The 27,997-nt window shown below is 52.2% G+C and overlaps 1 protein-coding gene across 1 annotated transcript in view; it reads right to left on the bottom strand.

The window, feature by feature from the left end:
• Nucleotides 1–118: 118 nt before the first annotated feature.
• Nucleotides 119–27,997, bottom strand: part of DOC2B (double C2 domain beta) — a 37,246-nt gene continuing 9,367 nt past the window's right edge. The window contains exons 2-9 of the mRNA XM_003416806.4: nucleotides 25,517–25,596; nucleotides 21,259–21,333; nucleotides 15,907–16,016; nucleotides 15,595–15,721; nucleotides 10,688–10,845; nucleotides 4,864–4,945; nucleotides 3,847–3,943; nucleotides 119–3,290 (exon numbers count right to left, since the gene is read on the bottom strand). Of these exons, the coding sequence (XP_003416854.1) occupies nucleotides 3,154–3,290; nucleotides 3,847–3,943; nucleotides 4,864–4,945; nucleotides 10,688–10,845; nucleotides 15,595–15,721; nucleotides 15,907–16,016; nucleotides 21,259–21,333; nucleotides 25,517–25,596 (866 nt within the window). The 3' untranslated portion in view covers nucleotides 119–3,153. The remainder of the gene's footprint in view (nucleotides 3,291–3,846; nucleotides 3,944–4,863; nucleotides 4,946–10,687; nucleotides 10,846–15,594; nucleotides 15,722–15,906; nucleotides 16,017–21,258; nucleotides 21,334–25,516; nucleotides 25,597–27,997) is intronic.

Genomic DNA, 27,997 nt, shown 5'->3' with positions numbered 1-27,997 from the left:
GGGTGCAGCCCATCAGGGAGTCCCTGGTTACTGACACCTGACTTTGGAATGAAATTTTTTTTGGCGCCAGATTTCCCGACTTTCTGGTGCTGATGGATCAGAAGATGCCAATTTGGGGTCAAAGGCAGAGCCAGTTCTCCTCAAAGTGCTTTAACACTGTAGATACAATCTACAAGGGCCTAGAACAGTGCCAGGATCCCTGTGAAGGTTCCGTCACTCCCTGGGAAGACGACAGCCCAAGCTCCCCACCTTCCACCTGGGCTGAGCTGTCGAAAGCCCCGTCTCCCCAGGCTGACTGTGCCTGCGTTCAGCTTAGACCATCTTTCAGGACAGAGCCCAGACTTGGCACAGCCCGGGGCAGCTGAGGCCCAGGTCTGGGTGCCAGGAGTCCTGGGTTCTTGTCCCAGCCGGGCCTCTTCCACTGGCTGGGCCTCAGTTTCCCCATGTGTCCAGTAAAGAAATTGTACTAGGTGGTGCTCACAGCCCCTCCAGCTTCACCGTTCAGCATTTCCACGTCTTTGCAGAGGCTGTAGATGCTCCTTTCTGAATGAGCCCCCAAGAAGGCAAAGCTAGAAAGATACCCAGAGCTCACCCAGACCCAACACCTCAAAAACAGACTATCTCCCACCTTATGCTCCAAGAGGCTCCCCATTCCAGCTGTGCGGAGAAAAGAGGAACCCTTGCCTGGCCTCTGTGAGCGGCAAGGTCTGGGCCACTGAGGCTGAGAAGGTGGTGGAGTTCCAGGGCCCAGGCTGCAGGCCCCTGAGGGCTGCCTGAAGCAGCACGGATGGCTTCAGAGCCAGGTAGAGGGCGAGGAGGCAGGAGCGTGACGAGGCCCCACATCTGCACCACGCACCGGAGCTTACCGAGCCTTCACCTGAGTTATCTCTGCTGAGCCAACAGGCCAGGAGGGAGGGGGCCAGGCAGTTCCACCCCCCAGACCTTCAGAGGATGTGGCAGTCAGAGGACCTGGGTTTGAGTCCTGGCTCACTCCTTCCCAGCTGTGTGAACTTGGCAAATTTCTCAGCCTCTCTGAACCTCAGTTTCCTCACCTGTAAAATGGGGATAATAATCAAACCCACCGATAAGGTTGTGAAGCTTCATTAAGACAATGCACGTAGAACTCTTACTACAATGCATAACCTTCTTAAAGATGAGGAAACGGAGGCTTCATGAGGGATAGAGGGAGCCAGGTGCTGTGTAGGGGCTGGAAACCTGGTGCCCCTACACGTTTGGGAAGGGCTGATGGGCACTTGGTGGGATTTGAATCATCACCCCAGGCCTCGGATGGTGATGTGCTTTGTGTCTGCAGCAGGAAATCCAATCCTCATGCCCCTGTGAGCCCCGAGACTGGTGCTGGCATGGGTGAGCAGCAGGTGGGGTGAGCCCCAGGCAGGCAGTTAGCGGGAGCCTCTTGTGTGAGCCCAGCACCTTACCGCCCCAAAGTGCAGTGTCTGAAGCTCTGGGGCTGGGCAGGGGCCACAGATTGTGGTCCCAGCTGTGCTAGGGCTGGAAGGCCTCGGGCAGGCTACCTTCCCTCTCTGTGCCTTGGTTTCCCCATTAGTGCAGTAGTGGGTTGAACACAGTGGGGCTCTACAGCTTTGAAATTCCTTGGTTCTGTACTTGTTCATCTGGTGTTGCTGAAGGGTACGCAGGGAAAGGTTTGGGGCTTCAGATGCCCTCACCCCCTGCCTGGAAATCTTGACTCAGGGCGCACACGGGCTCTCTCTCTCTCTCTCACAGCTCCTGGAGGACAGAGCTAGCCTCCCAGGCCTTCCCAGAAATAAGCCCAGGGAGTGGCACCACATACCCCTGAGAGGGACATCAGTGGCTGCAGCAAGGGCAGGATGGCTTGGGCAACCACCTCCACCCCCTTCACCCCCTTACTTAGCCTTGAATCTAGAAAGTCCAGGCAGGGTTTGAGGAGACCAGAGAAAAAAGTGATGGGGAAGGGAAGAGGAGGGTGAGGACGAGGAATTTTTGCTTCTTATCATGCATAGAGACCCTTTTCTCAGTGGCAGCTGACCTGACACTTCTGCTGGAGGAATGGGGGGCAGGACTTATCCTTGAGGTCCTTCGGGAGGAGAAAGGTCAAGGTGGAAAGCTGGGTCTAGGACTGGACTTGACATTGCTCCATCGGTTTCTCTGAGGTGTTTCCACCACGGCCCCATGGCCCCATGGCCCCACCATGAGTCCAGGCTAGCCTGGCAGCCAGGAGTGGGGTGGGGCAGGACTGGGCACTGCTGACCTAGACCCTACTCCTGTCCTATAAAACCTGCCCCCACAGAGAAAGATCCTGGGTACCACACAGCAACCCTGGCCCAATCTCTTTTCTTTCTCCTCCAGGCCTTTGTAGACCATCCCTGCTGCAGCTGCCCTTCCCCTTTGTCTGCCTGGAAACCTCCACTCACCCTTCAAGGCCTTGCTGAAACATAACCTCCTCCGGGAAGCCTTCCTTGCTCTCCAGCAGTCAGCAGGGCCCACAGCACTTCTAACCTGCTATTGCTATTATGGTGTTTGTTCCCAGTTCCCTGAGGCCAGGCTCTGAGTTTCATTCATCCCTGGGGGCTTGAGGGTTCAATGAGGGCCTTTGCCAATCTTCCCGTGTTCTCTGAGAGCCTTCTAGAACTCCACCAGACTCCTGGCTCTCAGGCCAACTTTTCTCTGCCTGCCCAGGAATGCAGAGATCAACTGGGTAGTCAGATCCTCCTTTTGTCTCCATCGAAAGACAAACTTCCTTCAGAGTCCTGTCTGCCGCTGCCTGCAGTCTCTCCTCCCATTCTCACTGGCCTCCAGGGTGCCCTGCACTCCATTCTCTCAGCCTGGCCCTCCTGTAACTCACTGCTGACCTCCAGAGGGTCCTAGCCCCGCCTGGATGCCCCAGACTCTTCCCCTGGGTGGGTGCTGAGGCCAAGGTCCTCTGGCCCCGCTGCTGGCCCTCTCAGGTCCCAGGGCCTGGCTCTCTGTGCCCCTGTCCCTAGGAGCAGCCAGGCCCTCCATGACCTCCATGTACGGCTCAAGTGGCTCTGTGTCCAAGCAGGAGTCCTGACCTCCCCCAACGTGGGGGCGGTGGCTCTTGGTGGCAGCTAAGGAAGGCCAGGTGCAGGCCCGCGCGGGCCCGGGGTAGCGGGCGGGTGCAGCGGCAGGCGGGTGTCAGTCGCTGAGCACGGCCCCTGGGAGTTCGTTGGTCAGTGTGTGCCAGCGCTCGATCCGCTTGTCCTTGTTCTTCAGGCAGTCGAACCAGTGCTTCAGACGCTCACCCTTGGCGTTGATGCCCAGAACCACACCACCTGCAGGGGGGCGGGAAGGGCAGCTCTGGGATCAGCTGGATCCCCCAGTCACCCCGCCCAGAGTCCATGTCTGGGCCGGACTCTCGCCCTGCCCACTGGGCTCCAAGTGTGACAGCCACTCTGGCCTCCAGGTTCCCCCAGGTCAGGGCCAGGGCAGGGTGCAAGTGCTGGGGCCAAGGACTAGGGGCAAAAAAAGGGAGTGAGAGCCAGGGCAGCTCCATTGTGTGGAGGCCACCAGGAATTCGAGGCTAGAAGGGCTTAGTCCCCGGGCCGGCTGTCCAGCAGCCCAAGGCATTGACTAGCACAATCTCTTGTCGCTGTTCCTACAGGTGGCTGTGTGACCCTGAGAGGCCCCTTTTCCTTTCTGGGCCACAGTCTCCTCTGTCACATGGGGTTGGGCTGGACAATGTCTGAAGCCCCTCACAGTCTGAGGGTGGGTGGCTCATGGACCCAGCTCTCCCGGAGGCCAGGAAGGGGGGCCCGTGGTCTAATTTGGGGCCACTGCCCTTTGCTGAACCCTGGATGGGCACATGGATAACCCACTGTGTCCTCTTACCAATGAAGTCGTTGGATTTTCCAATGTCATAATCCCAAACGGTGACCTCCAGGGTCTTCTTGGCCAGGTCGCCGTGCTTAATCTCGTAACAGAACTCCTGGGGGCCAGATGGGGTGTGAGGGCTAGTGCCACAGGGCTAGAGCTCTGCCGGGGGCTGGGTTGGGGGCTTGAGCTCTGGGGATGGCATGAACTGAGGAAGAGGGGAGGTCAGTGCATAGTGGTTGGTGACAGGTGATGGGGGTGGGCTCTCACAGAGAGAGCATGTCTGCCTGAAAGCTTGGCCGGGGTCCTCCGGGCCCCCTCCCTCCAGCCTATCTGCCCCTTTGTCACCGACTCTGCTCTCAAGATCCCAAGAACCCCCAAACGGCCAAATCCAACGTGCACTTAACAGTCCTTGATGCCCTTGACATTTCTTGAATCTGACTCTGCTGACCACTCCCCTCTTGTGGAACCCTCTCTCCTACCAGCTTCTGGAACCTTCCAACATCTGGTATCCCCCTCAGTCTCTGGAAGCTTCTCCCCAGCCTTCTCTGCCCACCCCTGAATCATTGGTGTGGCTCAGGCTCTCCTGAAGCCCCTCTGTTCTTCTTACTTCTTGGGGGATCCCCCTTACCATGGCTGTGATGCCTAGGTCTCTATATCTAGCTGGGCCCACTCTCTGGGCCTGAGGACCTGGGTATCCAGAGGCCCCCAGACCTTCTCGTGGCCCCCAGGCTTCTCAACTCCTCATGTCCTACGCAGAGTTCATCCCCATCTCTCTCACACTTCTGCTCCTTGGTCCCACCACCTTTCTGTTGCCTCAGCGAGGAACCCAGGGCTCCCCTCCACACACCCCTCGTCCCCTGCCACATCCAACATGGCCACAGGCCTGTCAGCTCTGTCCTTTGAAGAGCTTTCCAGCCCCTATTGGGCCTCTCCTCACTCTCTCTTACCACCCTCCAGCGCACACGGTGACCCTTCCAAAACCCAAATCCATCCCTCCAGTGGCTCTCTGCTGGCTTCACCAGCCTCCCATACCTCGTTGAACTCTGGGTTTAGAGTTTTCTTCTTTACTGCTGTCTTATGTTTGGATTTCTTGTCCACGTCTGGCTTCAGGTATCTGGAATGACAACCAAGGGACAGGTGGAGGGTGGGAAAAAGCTATGGGAGTCTAGATCAAGCCTGCAGGGCTCAGAAAAGCTTTTTGTCCCTGAAGAAATATTCCCAGGCCTTTCTTTCACCCCGATCATTGGATTTTCCCCACACAACTTTGGGAAACCAGGTGAGCTGTCGGCTGCAGTGGGAGGAACAAGTGGCTCCTTCATCAAGGGAACTTCTCTCATGTTGGTTCCTGAGGTTAACCATGGAAGCCCCGCCACCCCCCAGGAAAGACGTTTTTCCTTGTTTCTGCAAATCTTGCATTTCCCACTAACTAGTTACCATTGGGAGCCCTGGTGGTACAGTGGTTAACAGCTCGACTGCTAACCAAAAGGTCGGCAGTTCGAATGTACCAATCACTCCTTGGAAACCCTATGGGGCAGTTCTGCTCTGTCCTATAGGGTCGCTATGAGTCAGAATCAACTTGATGGCAACAGGTTTGATTTTTTTGGTTTCTAGTTACCACTGAGTTGACTCCGACTCAACGGCAACTCCATAAACGAAGCCCTCCACCAAGCTGACCATCACTGCCTTAAAAATTCTTACTGGTTTGAGAAGCAGAAAATGGTATCTCGTTGCTTCACACTGCATTTTTAAAATCGTGATTTTTATAAATAACACTGGTTCACCATAGAAACAAAAAATTGGGGGTTGGGTGGGAGAAATGACATGTGTCACACGCACAAACCTGTTCGTGAACGTTTGTAGCAGCTTTATATAATCATCCAAAGTTGGAAAAAACCCACATGTCCTTCGGCTGGTGAACTGACTGACGACTTGCGGGTTATCAGATAATGAAAGACTACTCAGCAATAAAAAGAATAAACTACTTCACAACCATTAACCAGCCAGGTGCCAGCAAGTCAGCTCTGACTCACGGCAACCCCATGTGTTTCATAGTAGAACTGTTCTCTACAGGGTTTTCAATGGCTGATTTTTCAGAAGTAAATTGCCAGGCCTTTCTTTTGAGGTACCTCTGGGTAGACTTGAACCTCCAACCTTTCTGTTAAGAGCCGAGGGCATTAACCATTTGCACTACTTAAGGACTCCTTATTCTCCTCCTGTCAGGACCCCCTTCTGCCTTGGCCACTGGGGCCACATTCTGCGCTGTTCTGCAGAATCACTTCTGTCTACCTACGGGCTTCTAGAAGAGGCCTTGGCAGCCCCCCTTGGTTTCCAGATGAGAGGGCTAGAGAAGGCAGTTACCCAGGATGGCACAGCAAGTGGCTTCAAGTTTCCTCAGGTGTAAAAAGGAAGGGCTATTGGGGAGGTTAAATGAGGCCACAGCACAGTCCCTGGCACATAGTAATTACTCAATAGATGTTAATGATTATTATTAAAAATAAATAAATAAACCACTGCTGTCAAGCTGATTCCAACTCATAGAGACCCTACAGGACAGAGTAGAACTGACCTGTGGGGTTTCCGAGGCTGTAATCTTTACGGAAGTAGAATGCCACATCTTTCTTGCTCAGAGTGGCTGGTGGGTTCAAACCGCCGACCTTTCCATTAGCAGTTGAGCACTTTAACCACTGTGCCACCAGGGCTCTTTTTCTGTCACACCCTGAAGATCTGGGCCTGGAGTCAAGGAGCACTTTCTGTGCAGTAGCACACATGTATCTTTGTGAGACCTGGCACTTAAGAGGGGCTTTTCGATGTAAAAGCGGGGAAACTGAGACAGCTGTCACCATGGATGAAAAAAAATCAAACCCATTGCCATTGAGTCAATTCTGACTCACAGCAACCTTATAGGATAGAGTAGAACTGCCCCATAGGGTTTCCAAGGAGCAGCTGGTAAATCCGAACTGCCAACCTTTTGGTTAGCAGCCAAGTTCTTAACCACTGTACCACCAGAGCTCCCACCATGGATGCGGTTTATAAAAATGAGGGTTCAGACAAAAGTGCCTGATCCATCTGGCTTTGTCCTTCAGCATCCGTCACTGGGCATGTCCCTAGCTGGCTCCCTTCCCAGGGTCACAGGGGCCCTGCCACAGATGCAGCGGAGGGGTGCCCCACTCAGAATCTAACTTGTTTTTAGCAAGGAGGAAGCCCAGGGTCCCCTAAGGGGCCTTTCGGAGATAGGGACCACTGAGGAGGCCTGAACGGCAGCCCAGGAACTATAATCAGGCTCGGGGTTTCGAGGCTACTGTGGAGTCTTCAGGTGAAGGGTGGCTCTGTACAGGGGCCTCCCATGGAGCTGGGTCATGGGAGACATCAGCCCCTGGCAACCACTAATCTACTTTCAGGCTCTATGGATTTGCCTCTTCTGGACATTTCACGTTAATGAAATAAATGTGGTCTTTTGTGACGAAGTTCTCTCACTTGGCATAATGTTTTCAAGGCTCATTCATGTTATAGCACGTATCAGTAGTACTTCATTCCTTTTTATGGCAGAATAATATTCCGTTGTATGGTTAGGTTAGACCACATTTTGTTTATCCACTCATACACTGATGGACACTTGGGCCATTCCCCATTTCTCAGCTATAATGAATAATGCTGCTATGAACACTCATGTACTAATTTTTGTGTGGACAAGTATGTTTTCATTTCTCTTGGCAATACAACTAGGACTGGAATTGCTGGGTCCTATGGGAACAAACTAACCAATCAGTCTTAGAAAAAATACAACAGCATGTCCCTTAGATGTGAGGATGTCAAGATTTCCAAGTCTCTTACTTTGGACCCGTCATTAGGAAAGACCAATCGCTAGAAAAGGACATTAGTTTGGTTAAGTGGAGGGCTGGTGAAAATAAGGGAACCCTTCAATGAGGGGATTGGCATAATAGCCTCAACAATGGACTCAAACACATCAATAGTCAGGAAGGTGGGGCAGGACCAGGCAATGTTTCATTCTGTTATACGTAAGGTCACCATGTATAACAGCAACTAACAGCAACAGTGGGCCCTCTGCATGGGAGTGGATGTTGGCTGGTCTGTCTGCTGAGCCAGGTAAGACCCCTGGTTCCTCAATCCCCTGGAATTCCTGCCAACCTAGCAGGTGGACATTGAGCCTGATTTAAATTTTCCACACCATCTTGGTATTTCTTTCCGTAAAAGAAACCTAGCATTGCAGGTAAAAGTCACAGCACCTTTGCTCCCCCTTCCAGTCTCTCCCCCTCCTTCCCTAGAGACCACCACTATCAGAAACTGCTCTGCATGGGTTAAGAAGTATCCAGAAAGAGTCTCAGGCTGTATCAATCTGCAATTTGCTTTTTCAGCTCAGCATTGTTTTCAAGAGCTGTCCATGTTAATTCACAGAGTTCTAATTTATTCATTTAACTGCATTACTCCATCAGAGGTATATGTCACATTTTATTAATCTTCTCCCCTGCTGATGAACGCTTGGCTATTTCCAGTTTTTTTTTGCTATGACAAGCAATGGTGCAAGAAGCAGCTTTCTGCGTGTGCACGAGTTTCTAGGATATAAACCTGGAAGGAAGGCCATGAGGGCACAGGGCCTGCATATTTTCCAGTTTAACTGGGTGGTGCCAACTTCCTCTTCTATAGTTATAAAGAGAGTCTCCTGTCTTCCAGAAGTGCTGTAAAAGTGTTGCCTCTCACGTTGGGGCCTCTAATGCACTGGAACACATTGTTGTGTTAACGGTTGAGTTCAAGACCTGACTCATTGTTCTTTACATGGAAAACCAGTAGCTCCCATGCATTAGCTGGGAAGCTCACCTTCCTCACCACGCACGATGCACAGGGCCCTCCCAGCTTTCTATCACACCCGGGGTCTGCTCCTGGAGCTTGGTGGCATCTGATTATCTCATAACGGCTTTACCAAGATATAGTTCACATACTACACGATTCACCTACTTAAAGTGTACAAATCAATGGTTTTTAGGACAATCACAGGGCTGTGCACCCAGCACCACCATCTAATTCTAGAACATTTCACCACCCCAAGGAGAAAACTTGGACCTATTAACAGTTACTCCCCATTCTCCCCTTTCTTCAGCCCTGACAACCGCTAATCTACTTTTGTCTCTATGGATTTGCCTATTCTGGACATTTCACAGAAACAGATCATACAATATGTGGCTTTTGGTGTCTGGCTTCTTTCACTTAGGAGAATGTTTTCCAGGTTCATGCGTGGTATGGCATGTATCAGAACCCTGCCTTTTTATGGCTGAATAATTATTTTACTGTATGGATATACCACATGTTATTTATCCATTCATCTGTTAATGGTCATTTAGATTATGTCCACTTTTCGGCTACCATGAACAGCGTGATGCTATAAACATTCAAGTACAAGTTTCTGCGTGGACGTACGTTTTCGTTTCTCTTGGCAATATAACTAGGGGTGGAATTGCTGGGTCCTACGGTAACTCTGCAGCTCTGGTGGTGCCGTGGTTAAGCGTTCCACTGCTAACCAAAAAGGTCAGCAGTTCGAATCCACCAGCCACTCCTTGGAAACCCTATGGGGCAGTTCTACTCTGCCTATAAGGTCGCTATGAGTTGGAATGAACTCGACGGCAACAGGTTTGGTTTTGGTTTTAGCGTAACTCTGGCTGCTTGGGTGGTGCAGTTAATGTGCCCAGAGGCTAACTGAAAGGTTGGCAGTTCAAACCCACCCAGGAGCACCGCAGAAGAAAGTCCTGGGGATCTGCTTCTAAAGGTCACAGTCATGAAAACCCCCTGGGGTGCATTTCTACTCTGCAGCACATGGGGCTGCTGTGAGTTGGAATCGACTCGATGGCAAATGGTTTGGTTTTGGGCGATGGAACTCCATGTTTAACCGTTTAAGAAGCCACTAGACTGTCTTCCAAAGTGGCTGCACCATTTTTGTCATCTGATTTTAAAAGTGACAGAAATACGATAGTGGCCAGTAGGCAGCACTGGCCTCTCTGTGGTGCCCAGATGTCCCATGGCCTCAGCCACCTGGGCCTCCTCACTGTGCCCTCAGGCCAGACCATTCCTGCTTCTGATCTTAACTCCTCTATTCCTTCCTGACTGCCTCCATTTCCTTTCTGCTTAGCCAGACTCCTCCCCAAGTCCAGCTCCTTCAAGTGAGTCTTCCTATGAACTCAGGCAGATACTCATTTTCGGTTCGTGGAGAGTCCAAAGTGCTGGTGGCAGTCGCTGCAACACCTGCATCATCCCAAAGGGCCACCAGGCTCCTACCTGCCCCTCAGAGCTCAGATCCTAGCCTCTCCCGGCACAGGAGGGGGAGCCGGGGAGGGGCAACCTGCTACACTCAGCTCTGGGGCCCAGGTTGCCTGGCAGGGCTCCCTAAGTTAGTCGGCTCTCTCCAGCGCTACCACGAGCCCCTACTGGCAGGGCCGGGTGGACCCTTATCTGCATGTGTGAGCAGCTGCCCAGTCCTGGCAAAGTTCCTCCATGAAATCGCTTGGCCATTCTGACACAGACCCCATCCCCTCCTGACCCCTCCTCCAGCCTTCTCACCGCCCCCGCGGGGTCACGGGGGGCCTGGACTTGGCATCAGGAGGCAACTGCTCTCTAATCTCTGCTTGACCTTGGGAAGCCACTTAACCTCTACAGGTCTCAGTTTCCTCATCTGTGAAATGGGACTGGTCATACTTAGCCCACAGAGGTGCCGAAGGATCAAATAAGAGAATATATCTAAGCGTGCAGCTCCATAGCACTCGTCAAACTGAATCACTGATTGTGTCACACAGGCCCACGTCCCCTGAGGTGAAGGGGAGAAGGACGTGGCAGCCTGGGGCTGCGTACTCACGTTTTCACGTAGGGGTCTGAGTAGCCGTTGGCGTCCATGGCGGCCAGGTGTGCGCACCGTACGATGCCCACCAGCAGGCCCTGCTTCTGCGAGCTGTACTTCAGGGAGATAAGGATCCGGCCCCGCTCCTCCAGCGACTTGTCTTCCGTCTTGTCTACCTGTTGGGCACGGCGGTCACTCGGCCATCTCGCCTGCTCCCACCTCCAGCTTGGGCCTGACTCACCCTCCCGGCTGAGTCAATGGGCCTCACCCTACCCGAGTCTCCCACTGGCCACCGTCCAGTTCGGGCCGTTGTCAGGGCTCCCTGCCTTCTGCCCGGCCTCTCCTTCCCTGCAGGGTCTTCCTGAGACAGAATCTGAACCCTGCCCGTGGCTCCCGTCGCCTGAGGATAAAGCCACACACTCGAGCTGGCCTTCACAGCCCAGGGTGGTCTCACCCAGGGGTCAGCAAACTATGGCCTGAGGACCAGATCCTGCCTGTCACCTGCTTTTGTATGGTCTGTGAGCCAAGTTTTTTGTTTTTTTTTCTTTTTAAGTGGTTGAAAACAAAATCAAAAGAAAAATATGATTTCATGACTCACGAAAATTATATGAAATTCAAATGTCAGTGTCCACAAATAAGGTTTTAATGGAACAAACCACGTCCCTTCATTTTCATATCGTCAGCTTTGGTGCTACAAAAAGCATAACTGGGTATTTGTAACCGAGGTGGTTTGGCCGGCAAGGCCTAAAATATTTACTCTCTGTCTTTTATGGAAAAAGTTTGCTGACCCCTGGCCTAGCTCCTGCCTGCTTCTCCAGGCCATCTCCTGCTCTGTCCCTTTTCACAGCCTGACCTGACCTTTCCCCAGGCAGGTGAGGCTGGCTCTCTCTCCATGCCTTTATGCCTGCTGGATCTTAGCGTGGTGCCTGGTCCTTCCTTAAAGCTCAGTTCTAGCAGCACCAGACTGTGGAGGCTTCCCTGGCCCTTGGGGAAGGGCTAGCCATCCTGTTCTATGCTCCCCTGCCCCAGGTCCTTCTACCACAGCGCTGGGCGGCCAATTCCTTCTTCATGCAACTGACCCCTAGACTCTAAGTACCTTCAAGACAAGACTGTGTCTACATCACTGTTATACCTCTAGGTCTTGGCAGGGGCCTGGGACCCCCAGGGGTTTATCTTAATGAAGGTGGGAACGGAGGGACAGATGGTCCCTTCTGGGTTCAACCTTATGCCAGCAAAGCCAGCCTGCAGAAGTCTGGAGAGAGGCCACAATGTCTGCCCAGGCCACGTGGTGAGGGGCCACTTCACTCCCAGCCCCCCTGAGGCTGCTTCCTGGAGCCTCTCAGGCTGCTGTGGGGCAGACCCCTGGAGGAGAACCCAGAAGACAGAGCCTTGGCACATTCCCAACATTGGGGACAGCTGGGAGTGGTGGGGAGCTGCCTCGGGAGCTGCCTAGTGCCCACCTCTGGGGTCAGAGCTCAACTCCAGGCCTCAGGGTCTTGCCTCCCCAACCCAGACAGCCCCAAGTTTCTCTATTCTTCACCTTCTGAGACCACCCATCCTGCCCTCCAGCTGCTGCTCACCTGGTAGTCCCTCTGTGACACTGCCTAGCCACCAGAAATGCCCAGCTTGACCCGCACTTCCCCCTGAGGACCCCTCCTCAGGCCGCTCTGCCAAGCTCCTTGAGCACGTGGTCTCAGCAATCCCTTTGCCACAACCGTGCTCTGCCATGGACTTGAGTGTTCCCCCACATGGCCCCCACATAGGCAGGACCACTTCTAAACCTCCCTGAAGACAGGACTCCATGAGGTGAAGGAAGGGATGCCATGGCCACCAGTCCCGAACTCCCACACCCAGAGCAGACATGACTAATTGATCACAGCATTCACCCTGAGCTCAAATACAGCCTCAGCATCTTTCTCAACCCCGTGCTCAGGCAGCCACTACCAACACATCAGACTAGGCTGTGAGATTTAATTACCTGCCACTCTGGCTGAGGGCTTTGTGTGTGAGGCCTTCATTAAACCACGGCTCTTGTGCTGGTTTGTGTGGTGTGAGAAAATTAAACACCATAAACGAGCAGGGATATTTTTAGCTCTTTTCAGGGGTGGGATATTGTACTTTGGTTGTATCACATGAAAACCATTGAGCCGGGCATTGTTCAGTGTTGGAACAAATAAGCAATGTTTAGAAATTGTGTCTACCACTCATCTGTTCATTGGTTGTACCGTGGTGGCTTGAGTGTTGCTATGATTTTGGAAGCTATGTTACCGGTATTTCGAATACCAGCAGGGTCGCCCGTGGTAGACAGGTTTCAGCGGAGATTCCAGACTAAGACAGACTAGCAAGAAAGGCCTGATGATCTACTTCCAAAAATTAGCCAATGAAAACCCTACGGATCACAACAGAATGCTTTTCTACCTAGTGCTGGAAGACAAGCCCCTAGGTTGGAAGGCACTAAAATATACCATGGCTGCAACAATGGACTCAAGCATAACAACAATGGTGAAGATGGCACAGGACTGGGCAACGTTTCACTCTGTTGTACATGGGGTCTCTCAATGGCAACTAACAACAACAACAAAAAATGTAAAACATGCCACGAAAATGTGTCTCTAATGTCAGAGCTATTACCCCAAACTGCACTCCTGTGATTCCTGCACACCCCTGAATCTGGACCAACGAGCTACCAGCAAATTCAAGGGAGGTTTGGCAACGCCCTGATCATGTCCCGTCCACATGTGCGCACACACACGTGCACATTCACGCTTACATACCTACACACCACACACAGGCATACACACACGTTTTCACAGATACACACACACACACATCCTCATACACAGGTATAAACTCACATGCACAAAGACACACATATAAACACACACTCTCACATACTCACAAGGTTGTTTTTTTATGCCAGTGATCAAAACTCAGGAACACAACTATAGTAGAAGTTGACGTTGCCTTTTATAAGTGACGTAGATCATTGGGAAAAACTGGGTTAGCTGTGGATAGTGACTGGTAATAAAAAAAATGTTAGCTCCATCACCCAAATGTCTATGAGTGGGAGAGAACGTGACAAGGGAAGACAATTTGATGAAGTTATGCAAAATGGCAGACGGGGGATTCTGGCAGGCAGCAACGGCCTCAGGCGCAATTTGCTCCTTGGGCTTGACTTAGCTGCTGCAGAGTGTTCTTGGCCAAGACCACCAGCACCCGCCGGGGGCCTAGGCACCCTGGGGGATGCCCTGGGCTTGTCCCCCGAGCTCACCCCATGCTCAGGCCTCTGGAGGAAAGATGTTGCGAGGTGTGGGGACCAGGTCACTGTCCCTGTCCTGGACACTGGGCAGCCTAAGGACACAGCACTTCTGTTGGCTCCTGACCACCCCTCCCAGCTCTTCTGAGAGGCGGGTGGGAGGCAGTTGGGAGGGACAAATGGACTGAGACTGCTGAAGGAAGGGCTCCGCTGCTGGTGACCGCCAGAGGGCAAAATCTGTTTTGACATCAATTTCAAACAATTGTAACTTCTAGGGAAGAATTATTTTGTCTCCTTTGGGTATCTCACAGGCACCTCAAGTCTAACATGTTCAAATTGAACTCCTGAGGGTCCCCTGCTGCTTCTCCCTGGGCCCTCTGCCACCTCATCTTTGCAGGTGCCCAGGCCCCAAACCCTGACACTGCCTTTCCCTCCCTGTGACGTCTAACCTGTGGGCACCTCCCTCAAAGCTCTGAGCCCCTCTCCTGCCACCACTGCTTCCTTCCAGCCCGGGGCCCAGGCTTGGACCATGCTCTCCTCCTCCTAACTGGTCCCGCCGCCCTCACCTCTGCTTCCTGCCGTTTCATGCCCAGTGGCCAGGGATATCATGGCCACTCTCCACTCTTTCTGCACAATTTTCCTGTACAACTCAAACTGCTCTAAAAAACACGGCCTATGAAAAAAAAAAGGAGCCAGATCCCGCCATTCCCTGCTTAGCAACTCCTCTCTGTGGCTCCATCTTGCTCAGGGTAAAAGCCAAAATCCTACCTAGGTTCTCCACGCCCCCCCATTTCTTCTCTGACCTCAAATCCCAGGACGCCCCCCCCACCCCACGCTATCCCTGCTGCACTCCCAGTGGCCTTCTCCCTGTGCCTCAAACATGCTGATGCTGTTCCCTCTGCCTGGAATATTCTTTACCCAGGTACCTGCCAGCTCGCCCAGTGAGCCCTTCCTTGGACACCCATCTAACGTGATGCCATGTGATTCATTCAGGATTCAGTAGGCTGACCGAGCACTGTCTGTGTGACGTGTGCAACCGTTGTTGTTAGCTACTGTTGAGATGGCCCCCGACTCACAGCGACTCCACGCACAACTGATGGAAACGCTGCCTGGTCTGGCACCATCCCCGTGATTGGTTTCGGATTGAACCGTTATGATCCATAGGGTTTTCATTGGCTTAGTTTAGGAAGTAGAAATTGCCTTTCTTCCTAGTCTCTCTTATTCTAGACGCTCTGCTGAACCCTCTTCAGTGTCAAAACAATACATAAGCCTCCACTGAGGTGAGGTGCATCGGCCAGGAATCAAACCCAGGTCCCCTGCATGGAAGGTGAGAATTCTACCACTGAACCACCACTGCCCCCTCTGGGCACCCATGTAAATTACCAGCTCTTTCCAACGTGTCTGCTCCTCCTTCCCCGACTCAAGTTTTCCCTCTTGGCCTGTCTCGCTATCTAACATGTGATCTATTTTGGTTATGTGTCTCGTGTGTGGGTTGTCTCCTGGCCAACCTCCATTAGTGCAGGGATTTTCGTCTGTATCCCCAGCACCTAGAACCCTCCCAGGGACACAGTAGGTGCTCAATAAATGCCCCTGGCCCTGAGCATACAGTGGGAGGGCACCTGACAGGCCTGCAGACCCCGCAGCTGGCTGAGCCCTCAGCCCCACTCACCGGCAGCTGCTTCTCCAGGCAGATGCTGAAGGTCTTGGTGTGGTTGGGTTTCAGCTTCTTCAGGGGCACACGCGTCTCCCCGATGAACTCATTGTGGCGGAATTTATCCTCGTCACACACGGAGATCCTGGGGGTCAAGACCATGTCCGGCACCTCAGACGGGTGCTGGGCGTTTGGCTTGCAAATTCAGTGCGGATTTGCAAGCAGGTGGTGGAGGGATGGGGGGGGTGGTGTGAGAGGGGCCAGCCCTGTGGCTAAAGCTGGGGTGGGGGTGTGGAGGAAGGGGAGCAGGCACCCAGGGCCCTCACCCACCGCAGCGTTTTGCGGATCATGTCTTCATCCGTGATCCCATAGTAAGTGAGGGTCTCGTTCCATGTGGGGTTCAGGGTGTTATGGAGAGTTTTTGTTCTGAGCTTATTTGCCTGGAGACAAGAAAAATGATCCCATGAGCATCAGGGTGTGTGGCAGGCAGAATACAGTCTCCAGAGATGTCCCCCTTCTAATCCCCAGACCTGGGAATATGTTGTATGACATGGCAAAGGGGACTTAAAGTGGCAGATGGAATTAAGGTCACTAGTTAGCTTAGTTAGCTGACTTTAAAATAGGGAGGTCGTCCTGAATCATCTGGGTGGGTCCAGTGTAATCATAAAACCAGTTGCTATCGAGTCAGCTCTGACTCATGGCGACCCCATGTGTGTGAGAGTGGAACTGTGCTCCATGGGATTTTCAATGGCTGATTTTTCGGAAGTAGATTGTCAGGCCTTTCTTCTGAGGTGCCCCTGGGTGGACTTGAACTTTCAACTTTTTGGTTAGCAGCCAAGTGTGTTAACCATTTGCACCATCCAGGAACTCCTAACATAATCACAAAGGTCCTTAAATGTAGAAGATGGAAGCAGAGGAAGAGTCAGAGGGAGATGTGACTATGAAGAATGGTCAGAGATACAATGGCGCTGGCTTTGAAGATGGAAGAACCGGCCATGTGCCAAGGAATGTGGGCAGCCTCTAGAAGCTGGAAAAGACAAGGAAATGAATTCTCCCTTTCCAGCCTCCAGAAGGAATGCAGCCCTGACAACACCCTGATTTTGGCATAATGGGACCTGTGTCGGACTTCTAACCAACAACACTGTAAGGGAATAAATTTGTGTTGTTTTAAGCTACTACATTTGTGGTTTTAATTTTCTTCAGCTTCAACTTGAACTTGCATAGGAGCAATTGATAGTCTCTTCTGTAGTTGGCCCCTGGCCTTGTTCTCACTAATGACGTTGAGCTTCTCCGTCATCTCTTTTCACAGATGTAGTTGATTTGATTCCCGTGTATTCCATCCATCCAGGTCTACGTGTATAGTTTGCATTTACGTTGTTGAAAAAGGTATTCACAATGAAGAAGTTGTTTGTCTTACAAAATTCTAGCATGAGATCTCTGGTATCGTTTCTAACTCCAAGGCCGTATTTTCCAATGACCTACCTATCCTTCTTCTCTGTTTCACATTCCAATCACCAGTAATTATCAATGCCTTCTGATTGTATGTTTAATCAATCAACTGCAGAAGTTGGTAAAAATTTTCAATTTGTTCATCTTTGGCATTAGTGGTTGGTGCGTAAATTTGAGTAATAGTTGCATTAACTGGCTTTCCTTGTAGGCATATGGATATTATCCTATCACTGACAGCATCATACTTCAGAATAGATCTTGAAATTTTTTTTAACAGTGAATGCGATGTCATTCCTCTTCAACTTGTCATTCTCTACATTGTAGACCATATGATCGTCCAATTCAAAATAGCCAGTACTAGTTCATTTCAGCTCACTAATGCCTAGCACACTGATCTTTGCGTATTCCATTTCATTTTTGACAGTTTCTAATTTTCCTAGATTCATACTTCATACATCCCACATTTTGATTATTAATGGGTGTTTGCAGCTGTTTCTTCTCATTTTGAGTTGTGCCACATCAGCAAATGAAGGTCCCGACAGCTTTACTCCATCCACGTCATTAAGGTAGCTCTTCCCCAGTCGTCTTTTGAGTGCCTTCCAACCTGAGGGGCTCATCTTCTGGTACTGTACCAAGCAATGTTCTGCTGCTATTCCAAAGGTTTTCACTGACCAATTTTTTTCAGCAGTAGATCGCCAGGTCCTTCTTTCTAGTCTGCTTAGTCTGGAAGCGCCACTAAAACTTGCCCACCATGGGTGATGCTCCTGGTATTTGAAATACTGGTGGCATAGCTTCCAGCAACATGGCAACACGCAAGCTATCACAGAACAACAAACTGACAGATGAGTGGTGGCTTGCATGTTGCTATGATGCTGGAAACTATGCCACTGATATTTCAAATACCAACAGGGTCATGAGAGCCAAAGTACTACCTTGAGTATATCCCACCTGAATTTATAGACCATCTCAAGAATAGATTTGATGCACTGAACACTAATGACCTAAGACCAGACAAGTGGTGGGATGACATCAAGGACATCATACATAAAGAAAGCAAAAGGTCATTAAAAAGACAGAAAAAAAAAGAAAAATCCAAAATGGAGATCAGAAGAGACTCTGAAACTTACTCTTAAATGTAGAGTAGCTAAAGCGAAAGGAAGAAATGATGAAGGAAAAGAGATGAACAGAAAATTTCAAAGGGCGGCTGGAGAGACAAAGGGAAGTATTATAATGACATGCGCAAAGACCTGGAGTTAGAAAACCAAGAGGGAAGGACACATGGCATTTCTTAAGCTGAAAGAAATGAAGAAAAAATTCAAGCCTCAAGTTGCAATATTAAAAGATTTTATTGGCAAAATATTGAACAATGCAGGAAGCATCAAAAGAAGATGGAAGGAATATACAGAGTCACTGTGCTAAAAAGAACCTGTCAACATTCAACCATTTCAGGAGGTAGCATATGATCAAGAATCGATCGTACTGAACGAAGAAGTCCAAGGTGCACTGAAGGCATTGGTGAAAAACGAGGCTCCAGGAATTGAGGGAGTACCAGCTGAGATGTTTCAACAAATGGATGCAGTGCTGGAGGTGCTCAGTTGTCTATGCCAAGAAATTTGGAAGACAGCTATGTGGCCAATTGAGTGGAAGAGAATCATATTTGTGCCCATTCCAAAGAAAGGTGAATGCAGGAATTATCAAACAATATCATTAATATCAAACTCATTAACAACCTGTGATATGCAGATGACACAACCTTGCTTGCTGAACGTTAAGAGGACTTGAAGCACTTACTGATGAAGATCAAAGACTACAGCCTTCAGTATGGATTACACCTACCCTAAAAAAAAAAAAAACCCTAAAGAAAACAAAAATCCTTACAACTGGACCATAAGCAACAGCATGATAAACGGAGAAAAGATGGAAGTTATCAAGGATTTCATTTTACTTGAATCCACAATCAACGTCCATGAAGCAGCAGTCAAGAAATCAAATGACGCATTACATTGGGCAAATCTGCTGCAAAAGACCTCTTGAAAAGCAAAGATGTCACCGTAAGGACCAAAAGGCACCTGACCTGTTTTCAATGCCTCCCATGCATATGAAAGCTGGACAATGAATAAAGAAGACTGAAGAAGAATTGATGCCTCCGAACTATGGGGCTGGGGAAGAATAACGAATATACGACGAACTGCCGGAAGAACGAACAAATCTGTCTTGGAAGAAGTACAGCCAGAATACTCATTAGAAGCAAGGATGGTGAGACTGGGTCCCATGTACTTTGGACATGTTATCAGGAGGGAACAGTCCCTGGAGAAGGACATCATGCTTGGTAAGATAGAGGGTCAGCAAAAAAGAGAAAGATCCTCCATGAGATGGACTAACACAATGGGCTCAAACATAGCAATGGTGGTGAGGATGGTGCAGGATTGGGTAGTGTTTCGTTCTGTCGTACATAGGATCGCTTTGAGTCGGAACCAATTCAACGGCACCTAACAACAACAAGAAGCCTCCGGAATTGTGAGACGATAAATTTCTGTTGTGGTAGGCAATCACTTTGTGGTAGTTTTTTATGGCAGCTCCACCAAACCAATACAGCGTGTCTGCCCAGGGTTTCAGTCATACCCTCTGCGGACCTCGAGCAGGGCTGCTGGTGTGGTGGCTGTCCCACGCTCTGTGGCAATCAGCATGGCCAGCCCCTGCCATGGAACGAAGCTTATACCTTTGAAAGGGGTGATCTCATTTTCCTCCTAGCTCCAAGTCAGGCAGGTATAGTTGCCCTTTCACAGATGAGGACCCCATGGTTTGTGGTGGGGGAGGGGCTCATCATCACTGAGCTTGCATGCAGCTCTCACTGCCCGGGGTCGCACTTTGAGCATGAGGAGTCTGGCCCAGGTGGTTTCTCACTTGCCCAGTTGCAGGTGGTGGGACCTCTGCCCTCCCATCTAGGGTGGCCCTCCTGGACCAGTGTGGTGCCCCAGTCCCATACCCTAGTCTAGGGGAGCTTGGGCACTTATGTCAACTCAGGTCCCAGCAGCCTGAGGTCAGTCAGCCCAGGGTGGTCGCCAGGAGTAGTCATTAGGCCTTCTTCCCAGGAGGGGCCAGGCAGGAAGTCCCCAGCTCTTGGCTTCTGAAAGGCTGGGACAGGAGCCCCACCCCTGGGCTCTGCTGTTCACTCTGGCTGTGTCCCAGGTCCCTCCATCTCCCCTCTGGTTTTCACTCTTCGCTTGGAAACAAAGTTGCTGGACTACAGTCGTACTTCTCCTTGAGATAGTCTGTGGGACCAGGGCTGGGGCAAGACACACTCTGAAAAGATGATGGTGACTCCCCCACCCATGTAATTGAAAATAAAAACAACGGTAAGCTGCAAGATGCATATAAGGAGGCCCAATCAAGTTTTGATTTTCCAGTGCTGGCCTTGATGTTCTTATTTTAATAAGAACATTTTTGTAAAACAAAACAAAAAAACTTTTTTTTCCCTCTCCTTTCCCAGCACCTGTTGTTGGTGTCCCAAGCATGGGCTTGGTCTTTTGGGTCATCTAGCATGTGATCCAGGGTTCTGTGGTCAAATAAATTAGGCAGACACCACCCACTCCATCGCTTTTGTGGAGAGTCACAGAGCAGCCCATCAACTCAGTAAAGGCTCTGACAAGTCCTGCAGTGAAGAAACCTATCTAACAGGTTTATGTTATATGATGTAATGTTATATGGTGTTATGTTACATGATGTTATATGACCACACACGCCCATTGCCGTTGAGTCGATTCTGACTTAAAGTGACCCTTTAGGATAGAGTGGAACTGCCCCATAGCATTTCTAAGGCTGGAATTTTTACGGAAGCAGACGGCCACATCTTTCTCCCATGGAGCTGCTGGTGAGTTCAAACTGCCGATCTTTTGGTTAGCAGCCAAGTGCTTAACTACTTCACTACCAGGGCTCCTTATATGACCACAGAACCCTTTTTTCGTATATAATATTAACATCCAACTGAGAATGCTGCTTATAAAATGGTGAGCTGGAAATTCTCTGGAGGTCCCCCAGCTTAGCAGCCAGGCAATGCTGACTCCACGCCCCTGGGTGGCCTGGAGGGTGTGGTGTTGACTGGGTGCTCTGGGTGGAGGTGAAGGGTTCTAATGAGGGTATGTGAGTGGCAGACCTTCCTGGGTGCCTCGAGCTCAGACCAGGTCCCAGCCCCAGCTGTAAGCTGGTCGGCAGGCCTGAGGGGGACCCCCTCACCTTACTGGCTCCTGGTAGCAGGTGCAGCTTGACGTAGGGATCTGCCAGCCCATTGTGGTCCATAGGCTTCAGGCCCTGAGCAGAGGAGAACAGCAGAGGGTGTGAAGTGGAGACCAGAGGCACAGAGCAGCTGGGGCCCCCAGGAGCCTGGCTCAGCAGACATCCTGATCCCCTGGGCCTCCTGGCTGGGTCCATTCATGGCCCTCTTCACAGACACCCTTGGCCCCAAACACCCAGAACAGGGGAATGGGGATGGCTCAGTGCAGGTGCAATCCCCTGCCCTTACCCCAAACTTTGAGGCCCAAGGCAGCTTCTTTATGGATCAGCCTTTCTCTTCTATTCTCCTTATCAGCAAAGCAGAGGACTCACCCTCCTTCAAATGAAGTCACATGACCCTGCTTTCCAGCCTCCACACTACCCACCCTCTTCTGGACTCCCCTCCCCGCACCCTAGCCTCCTCGGTGGACAGTTCTCTCACTGACCCTAAATCCATGTGACTCTCTATCCACTCACCCACATGCTTCCTTTATAGCCACGGGGGGATGTCTTATGTTCTTCCCTCTGGATTAGGCACAGCTCCCAACCAGCCCTTGTCCATGGTCACACAGCTGGCTGGCCACAGAGGGTCTCTCCACAAGAGGGCACCCCTGACTAACTCTGCTTTCAGGTCCTTTTGAAAAAGCAGCCAAATGTACACAGCCAGGGAACAAGTGGAACCATAAATAGGGGCTTAACTGACCTCAAGCATGCTCTTGTTCCTGAAAACTGCAGGCTCTCTTTCTGGGACGGCACCCAGGGATGCAGGGAGGGAGCTGTGGCCTGCGCAGGGCCCAAGGGCAGCCCCATGACATTATTCAAAGATGAACTATGAATTTTCTTCACAAGCCAGGTGAGGGAGAAGCAGCTGGGCTGCTGAGATCAGCCCACCTCCGAGGGAACCCAAAGCCCTTCTCCCTGGTGCCCCACCTCTACCTGGCCTGGAAGGCACTCCCAGTTGGGGGCTGATATATGAGAAGGGGGTTCTCATGACCCATTTCTCTACAAATGAAGCTGTTGGGGAAAGGGTACAGGTTTGGGAGTCAGACTGGCCTGGGTTCAGATCTCAGCTCCTGCACTTATTAGCTGATACAATAAGTGAATGAGTTATTTTACCACACCCCCCACACCCAGCCTCAGTTTTATCATATGTAAAAGGGACAATAATTTCAACTTCCCACAATGGCATGAGCCTTAAGGCCTGGCAGGCAGGGCATGGGTTCCCCTTCCCCTACATGCCAGGCCCTTTTGGAGATGCCAGAGAAGCGGCCAAGGGCTGGGATGGGGGTGTCCTGCTGCTCCCTTGTGTGCACCCATGGCAACAAGGTGGCTCTTTCAGTCCCAGCTTCTTGCCCTTTCCCACCAAGTGTCCCAAAGATAGTTATCCTGGGGCCCTGGGGCATCTGGTGGCATGGCCTGCGCACAGGCTGCAGCAAGCAGGGGATCTCTGAAGATTTGTGTCTCATGTAACAATTCTCGTAAATTTGCCTGTGCGTTTGTAGCTAAAAATGTTTTCACTGGGTCACATTTCTTGACTTTTCATTTGCAAATCTGCACCACCTGGCCTTCCACCATGTTTACCTAGTGGCTATGCTGGTTCCAGCTCCTCGCCCCTGGGCTGCCCCTGGGGGCTGAGGTAGGGCAGATGGGTGATGCCCATTCTGTCCTCCTGGACCCCTGGGCTGTGACAGAACCCCTGCCCCCTGCTATTATCCCCCACCATCACCATCCCAACTAGCTAGTCCGTGAGCATCCTGGGGTGGCCACGCTCTTGGCCAGAAGCAGAAGGGGTCAGAGGGCACTGCATGGAGGCCAAGGCACTGTTCTGCCCCTGCTCCAAGTTCTGACCCCCACCCAGGCTCTCCACCCACAGCCCGACACAGCTCTGCATGGGCCATGCCCCACGGAAAGAGGGGGGAGGACAGGAAGCTGTTTTCCCGTCCCTCACGCAGACCCCCCCAGCTTATTGCAGAAGCTGATCCCAGGGCTCCGGGGGTAGCTCGTGTGGGAGGGGCTGGAGGGGAGTTGTGGCTGCTCCTGGCGCTGAGGGGCGCAGGGCAGGGATAGCTCTAGCCTGGAGAGGAAGTCCTTCCACCAAAGCCTGGCCCGTCCCGCCCCTCCCTGGGCTTCTTGAGGACTGCTGTGGGTGAAGCGAGGAGAGCAGGAGCTTTCCGGATGGTCAAAGCAGAGGCTATGTGCCTCCCAGAGCGGGCTGCACTGCTGGAGTTTTCTAGTCTCTCTTTGGATACGAATGCCTGCATGTCCTCGCGCATGTGGGTGTGTGTGAGTGCATGTGTGTGTGTGCGTAGGTACATACACCAAGCACTTACAGAGCGCCAGCTGTGTGTGTGCGAGAGAGAACTCATTTAATGCTCACATCACCCAGATGAGAAAACCGAGGCAGGTCCATATACCCAGAGCACACCCAAGCTAGAGCCCAGCCTCAGGTCCAACTTGCATCTCCCCAGAGACGCCTGAGGGGCTCCTCCTGTCAGCTCTGCTTCAGCTTCCCCATGCCCACCACCTTCCCTGTGGCTCCTCTCCACACCCCTCCCTCACCCCAGCTCATCCCCTGCCTGCTGCCACCCTCTTCCCTACAGAACTGGATCTAAGCAGAGTGAGATGGAGAATGGGGAGCCACCCTGGCCTGGAGACCTCCCATCCCCAACTTCCAGTGCCTCCAGTGATGCACCCACGCACATATACACATACCCACACAGACATGTGCAGGCACACACAGACACACATACAGATATGCACATGCATGCTCACACGCGCACACCGATACACCCCCAGCCCACGTAGGGGAGGCAGAGCACACAGCATAAGGAGGGCCTGGTGTCTGGGGCGAGAGGGGAGGAGGCTGGCTCTGGCCAGAGTAGCCTGGCATCCAGCGCCCAGCCCCAGTCCCCAAGCCTGGACAACTACAAAGCTGGGTTGAGGGAGAAGAAGGGGTCTGCCCGGGCCCTGCAGCCTTTGGCACAGCCACCAGATCCTCAGCTTGGTACCCAGGGGGCAGATCTGGAGCTCCTGGAGGGAGGCTCATGCCTTTTGGGCAAGGTCTGGGGAGCACCCAGAGAAGAGGGCCAGGAGTGTGCAGGCCTCCTGGTGCCCAATCTGGCCTTGGCCAACTGTGGACAGTACTCATAGCTGCCCATGCAGGCCAGCTCTGGTAGCCCAGGTGGGGCTGGGGGCACAGCCTAGAACGGCACCAGGCAGCCTGTCTCTCTGGTTGCACACAGAACCCTGGGCAGCCCCTTAGATGGGAGGGTGGGAGGGAGGGACAGAGGGCAACCTGCAGGTTGAGGGTGAGGCCTGGACCCAGCCAGCTCTGCAGGAAGCACCTTGATCTGAACTGCACTGGCTCAGGCCCTCTCAGCTCGACACACGCGCTTTTTCTGCAAGGTTCTACCAGGCCACACAGGCTGCCCTTACCTTTCGAGAGAACATCAACTTTGGCACCTTCCTCCCAGAGGGAGCCATGTGGTGGGGGGGACGAAGGGAACAGCATGGTTGAGAACATAGAGCTGATGATGCCGGCTCAGGTGCAGGCCCACAGGTGAGGGGGGCAAAGAGTCAGGGTACAGGTGAGCACCGGGGGCCTGGCTGGGGCCTCAGTGGGTCCACGAACACCCACAGCCCCCAGGAATGGTGGCTAAAAGCTTGGCCAGCCCAGAGAGCAGGTACTGAGGGCCTTCCAGGCACAGGCCCTGACACTCCAAAGGATTAATCCCAGACAGCAGTAGGGTCAGCAGCCCACCCCTGTGGTGCCCACCCACCCCTGTGGGGTGGTCCAGGAGGCCCATGTGCTGGGAACTTTGGGGGCCCAGAGGCATCAGAATCCACCCCTCCCTCTGAGCCTGCAGGACAGACATGCCATGTCCACCCACTTTCTCTTCCTTCCCGCCCCCTAGCCCCTCCCCAGGCCCCATTGGGCCTCAGTCCCCTGAAAGCCCCGCTCCAGCCTTCATCTTCTCACCCCTTTCTTGGTTGTACCCCTTCCCCCACATGCCTTGCTGCACAGGGCTTTTTGAGGGGTGGGCAGCTGAGACAGTTCAGTCAAGAATTCCCTCCCTGCCTGGCACCCCACATACAAAGAACCATGAAGCCTGGACCAAAAGTAGAGAGTGGGGAGAGGTGAAAAGAGAACCTGGCTGCCTCTCGTCTGTCCTCTGCCCCTCTGACTTCCAGGACCCTGGACTGTGGGTTTGTGGTGGCCTACCTTGGCTTTGCTGATGGTGCAGTGCAGGGCGTTGTTCTCCTGGTCGTAGAGCAGGCTGAAGTCCAGCGTGCCCAGGGTGGCTGTGGGCAGATAGGAGCACAGGTCATTGGCCACATCATGAAGAAGCCTCACCCTGGGGCAGGTGGATGTCTCCAAGTGGTGGCTGTCACCAAGTGAACCACTACTGTGAGCCAAATACTCTTCGTCCTTGCTCCCCATCTACTCAACCTGGGAAGGGAGCAGTATTCTCCCACTTTCCAGATGAACGGTTGAGACTCAGAGGTTAAATTGGTCACCCGCAGTCATGGGGATGGTAGCCCAAGATTCAAACTCAGGTGGGTGGCACCAGACCTGGCCCCTAGCCCCTGTGCTGCGTGGCCCATAGCTGGCCCAGTGTGGTGTCCACGTGTACGGATACTCAGCTAACGGTAGTTCCTGCCCTCCTTGTGTAATTACCACTCTGGGCTCTGTGCATCAGTTTCCCTTGCCTGTTATATGTCACAAGGATTTTGTGAGAAGGCAGAGGCTGCAGGTACTGGCCAGGCTGATCCACTTTCCCACCCCCCAGGCGGTACGCAGGGCTGTGGCTCCTGGCCTCTCCAGCCCCTTGGGGACCCTGGGAAGGCTGTGAGGAGCAAGCTGGGTCCTCACACTACTGTCCCCAAGCCTTTCAAAGGCAGCAGGTGATTCCCAAGGGCTGGGTAGAGGATCCAGCAATGATTGGCTGCAGCTGCTGCCCTCAGAGGCACTCATACCCAGCCGCCGTGGCCTTCCATGTCCACGGGGCTCCCATTGGGAAGGCCAGGGGTGCTGGTGGGGGCATAGCTCAAGGGCCATCCCCAAACCGCAAGACACACATTCACAGGATGTCTTCAGAAGCCCAGGTTCTGCTCCCAGGTGCTGGGCTAGTCAACTGGAACCTCATTCATTCATTTGTTCATCCATTCGCTCATCATTTACCAAGTGTTTACAATATGCCTGACTCTAGAGATAAAAATATCTATAAAGCAGGAAAGAAACAGCACAAAGAAAGCACAGTCTGATGGGAGGAACAGATGAAAACAATTTACCACAAGAGTCTGATGAGCCAGGAGCTATGGGGGCCCAAGGAAGGACGCCTGACCTCGATGCAAACTGGGGCAGTCAAGGATGGCTTCCTGGAGGAGGTGATGTTTCACCTCAGGATAAGTAGGAGTTCACTGGAGGCACACTGGGGCTGGAAGAGGGGGCGCTGCAACTACAGGCAACCGGCAGGATAGAGGGCTGTGTGGCTGCTCTCCCTGAGTGGAGAGCAGGGCCAGATTTGAAGGGCTTTGTTTATTAGGCCGGAGCCCTGGTGGTGCAATGGCTGCTAATCAAAAGCTCGGCAGTTCAAATCCACCAGCTGTTCTTTGGAAATCCTGTGGGGGCAGTTCTACTCTGTCCTACTGGGTTGCTATGAGTGGGAATTGACTCAATAGCAATGTGTTTTGGTGTATTAGGCCAGGGGCTTCCAACACGGGTTCAGATCAAAGTATGGCCCCAGGGCCAAATCTCGCCACACCCATTTGCTTACAGATTGTCAGTGGAAGCTTTCCCCTTGCAAAGGCAGAGTTGGGTGGGTGCAGCAGACCATACAGCCCCGCAAAGTTAAAAATATTCACAGAGAAAGTGTGCAGATCCTGGCCCAGCGCAGGGGCCCAGGCATGACAAAGTGTCTCCAGTCTGCAGAGAAACAAACACATCAAGGCCCATGTGTACGCTGAATCTTGCTGGTCTTGCTCCCCAGCTCCTGGCACAGAGTGAGGCCCACGGCCCGATTTCTTGGTACCGGACTGCAGCCTAGTATGGGTTGCAAGACTCACTCTCTGATATCTACTCCTCAGGTTCAAATCCAGGGTCTGATCTTCCTTGCTGTGCAAACTTTGACAGCTGCGTGACCTTTGACAGCTTACCTAACCACTTTGTGCCTCAGTTTCCTCATCTGTAAAATGGAGACAACAACAGTGCCCACCTCACAATACTGTGGAGTCCCTGGGTAGTGCAAACGGCTAATGTATGTCACAGTCATAGCCTGGACACTGAGGGGGTGTGAGACCATCCTCCACCAAGTGGTCCCAGGTGGCTACTCTCTTCGAGAGTTTATTTTTCTGTCTCCCCCTTTGCCATCAGCTTGAACCCCCTTTTAGAATACTTGCCTTCGGTAGCGCAAGCAGCTCTCCCTCCTTTTCAGTAGTTGATTGTTCTTTCTATGAAGCTTCGTGGCAATACGGGTTAGAACTGTGTCTAAACTAAGAGTCAATAGGCCTTGAGTGGAGCTTTGGTGATAACTGTACGTGGCCTTTTGCTCTCTATGTCCTCCCTCCCTTTCATGCAGGTGGGCAGGTCAGAAGGCTGTAAGTGAGGTATATGTGACCATGCCTGTAACCACCAATACAGCCATGGGCCCAAGATTCACCAGGCCATGCTTTTGGGATACCAGTCCCCAAAGAAGTTAGCTTT

The sequence above is a fragment of the Loxodonta africana genome, chromosome 18, assembly GCF_030014295.1.
Source record: "Loxodonta africana isolate mLoxAfr1 chromosome 18, mLoxAfr1.hap2, whole genome shotgun sequence".
NCBI lineage: Eukaryota > Metazoa > Chordata > Mammalia > Proboscidea > Elephantidae > Loxodonta > Loxodonta africana.
Note: the sequence above shows the minus strand (reverse complement) of the source record. Positions and strands in the feature narration are given on the sequence as shown.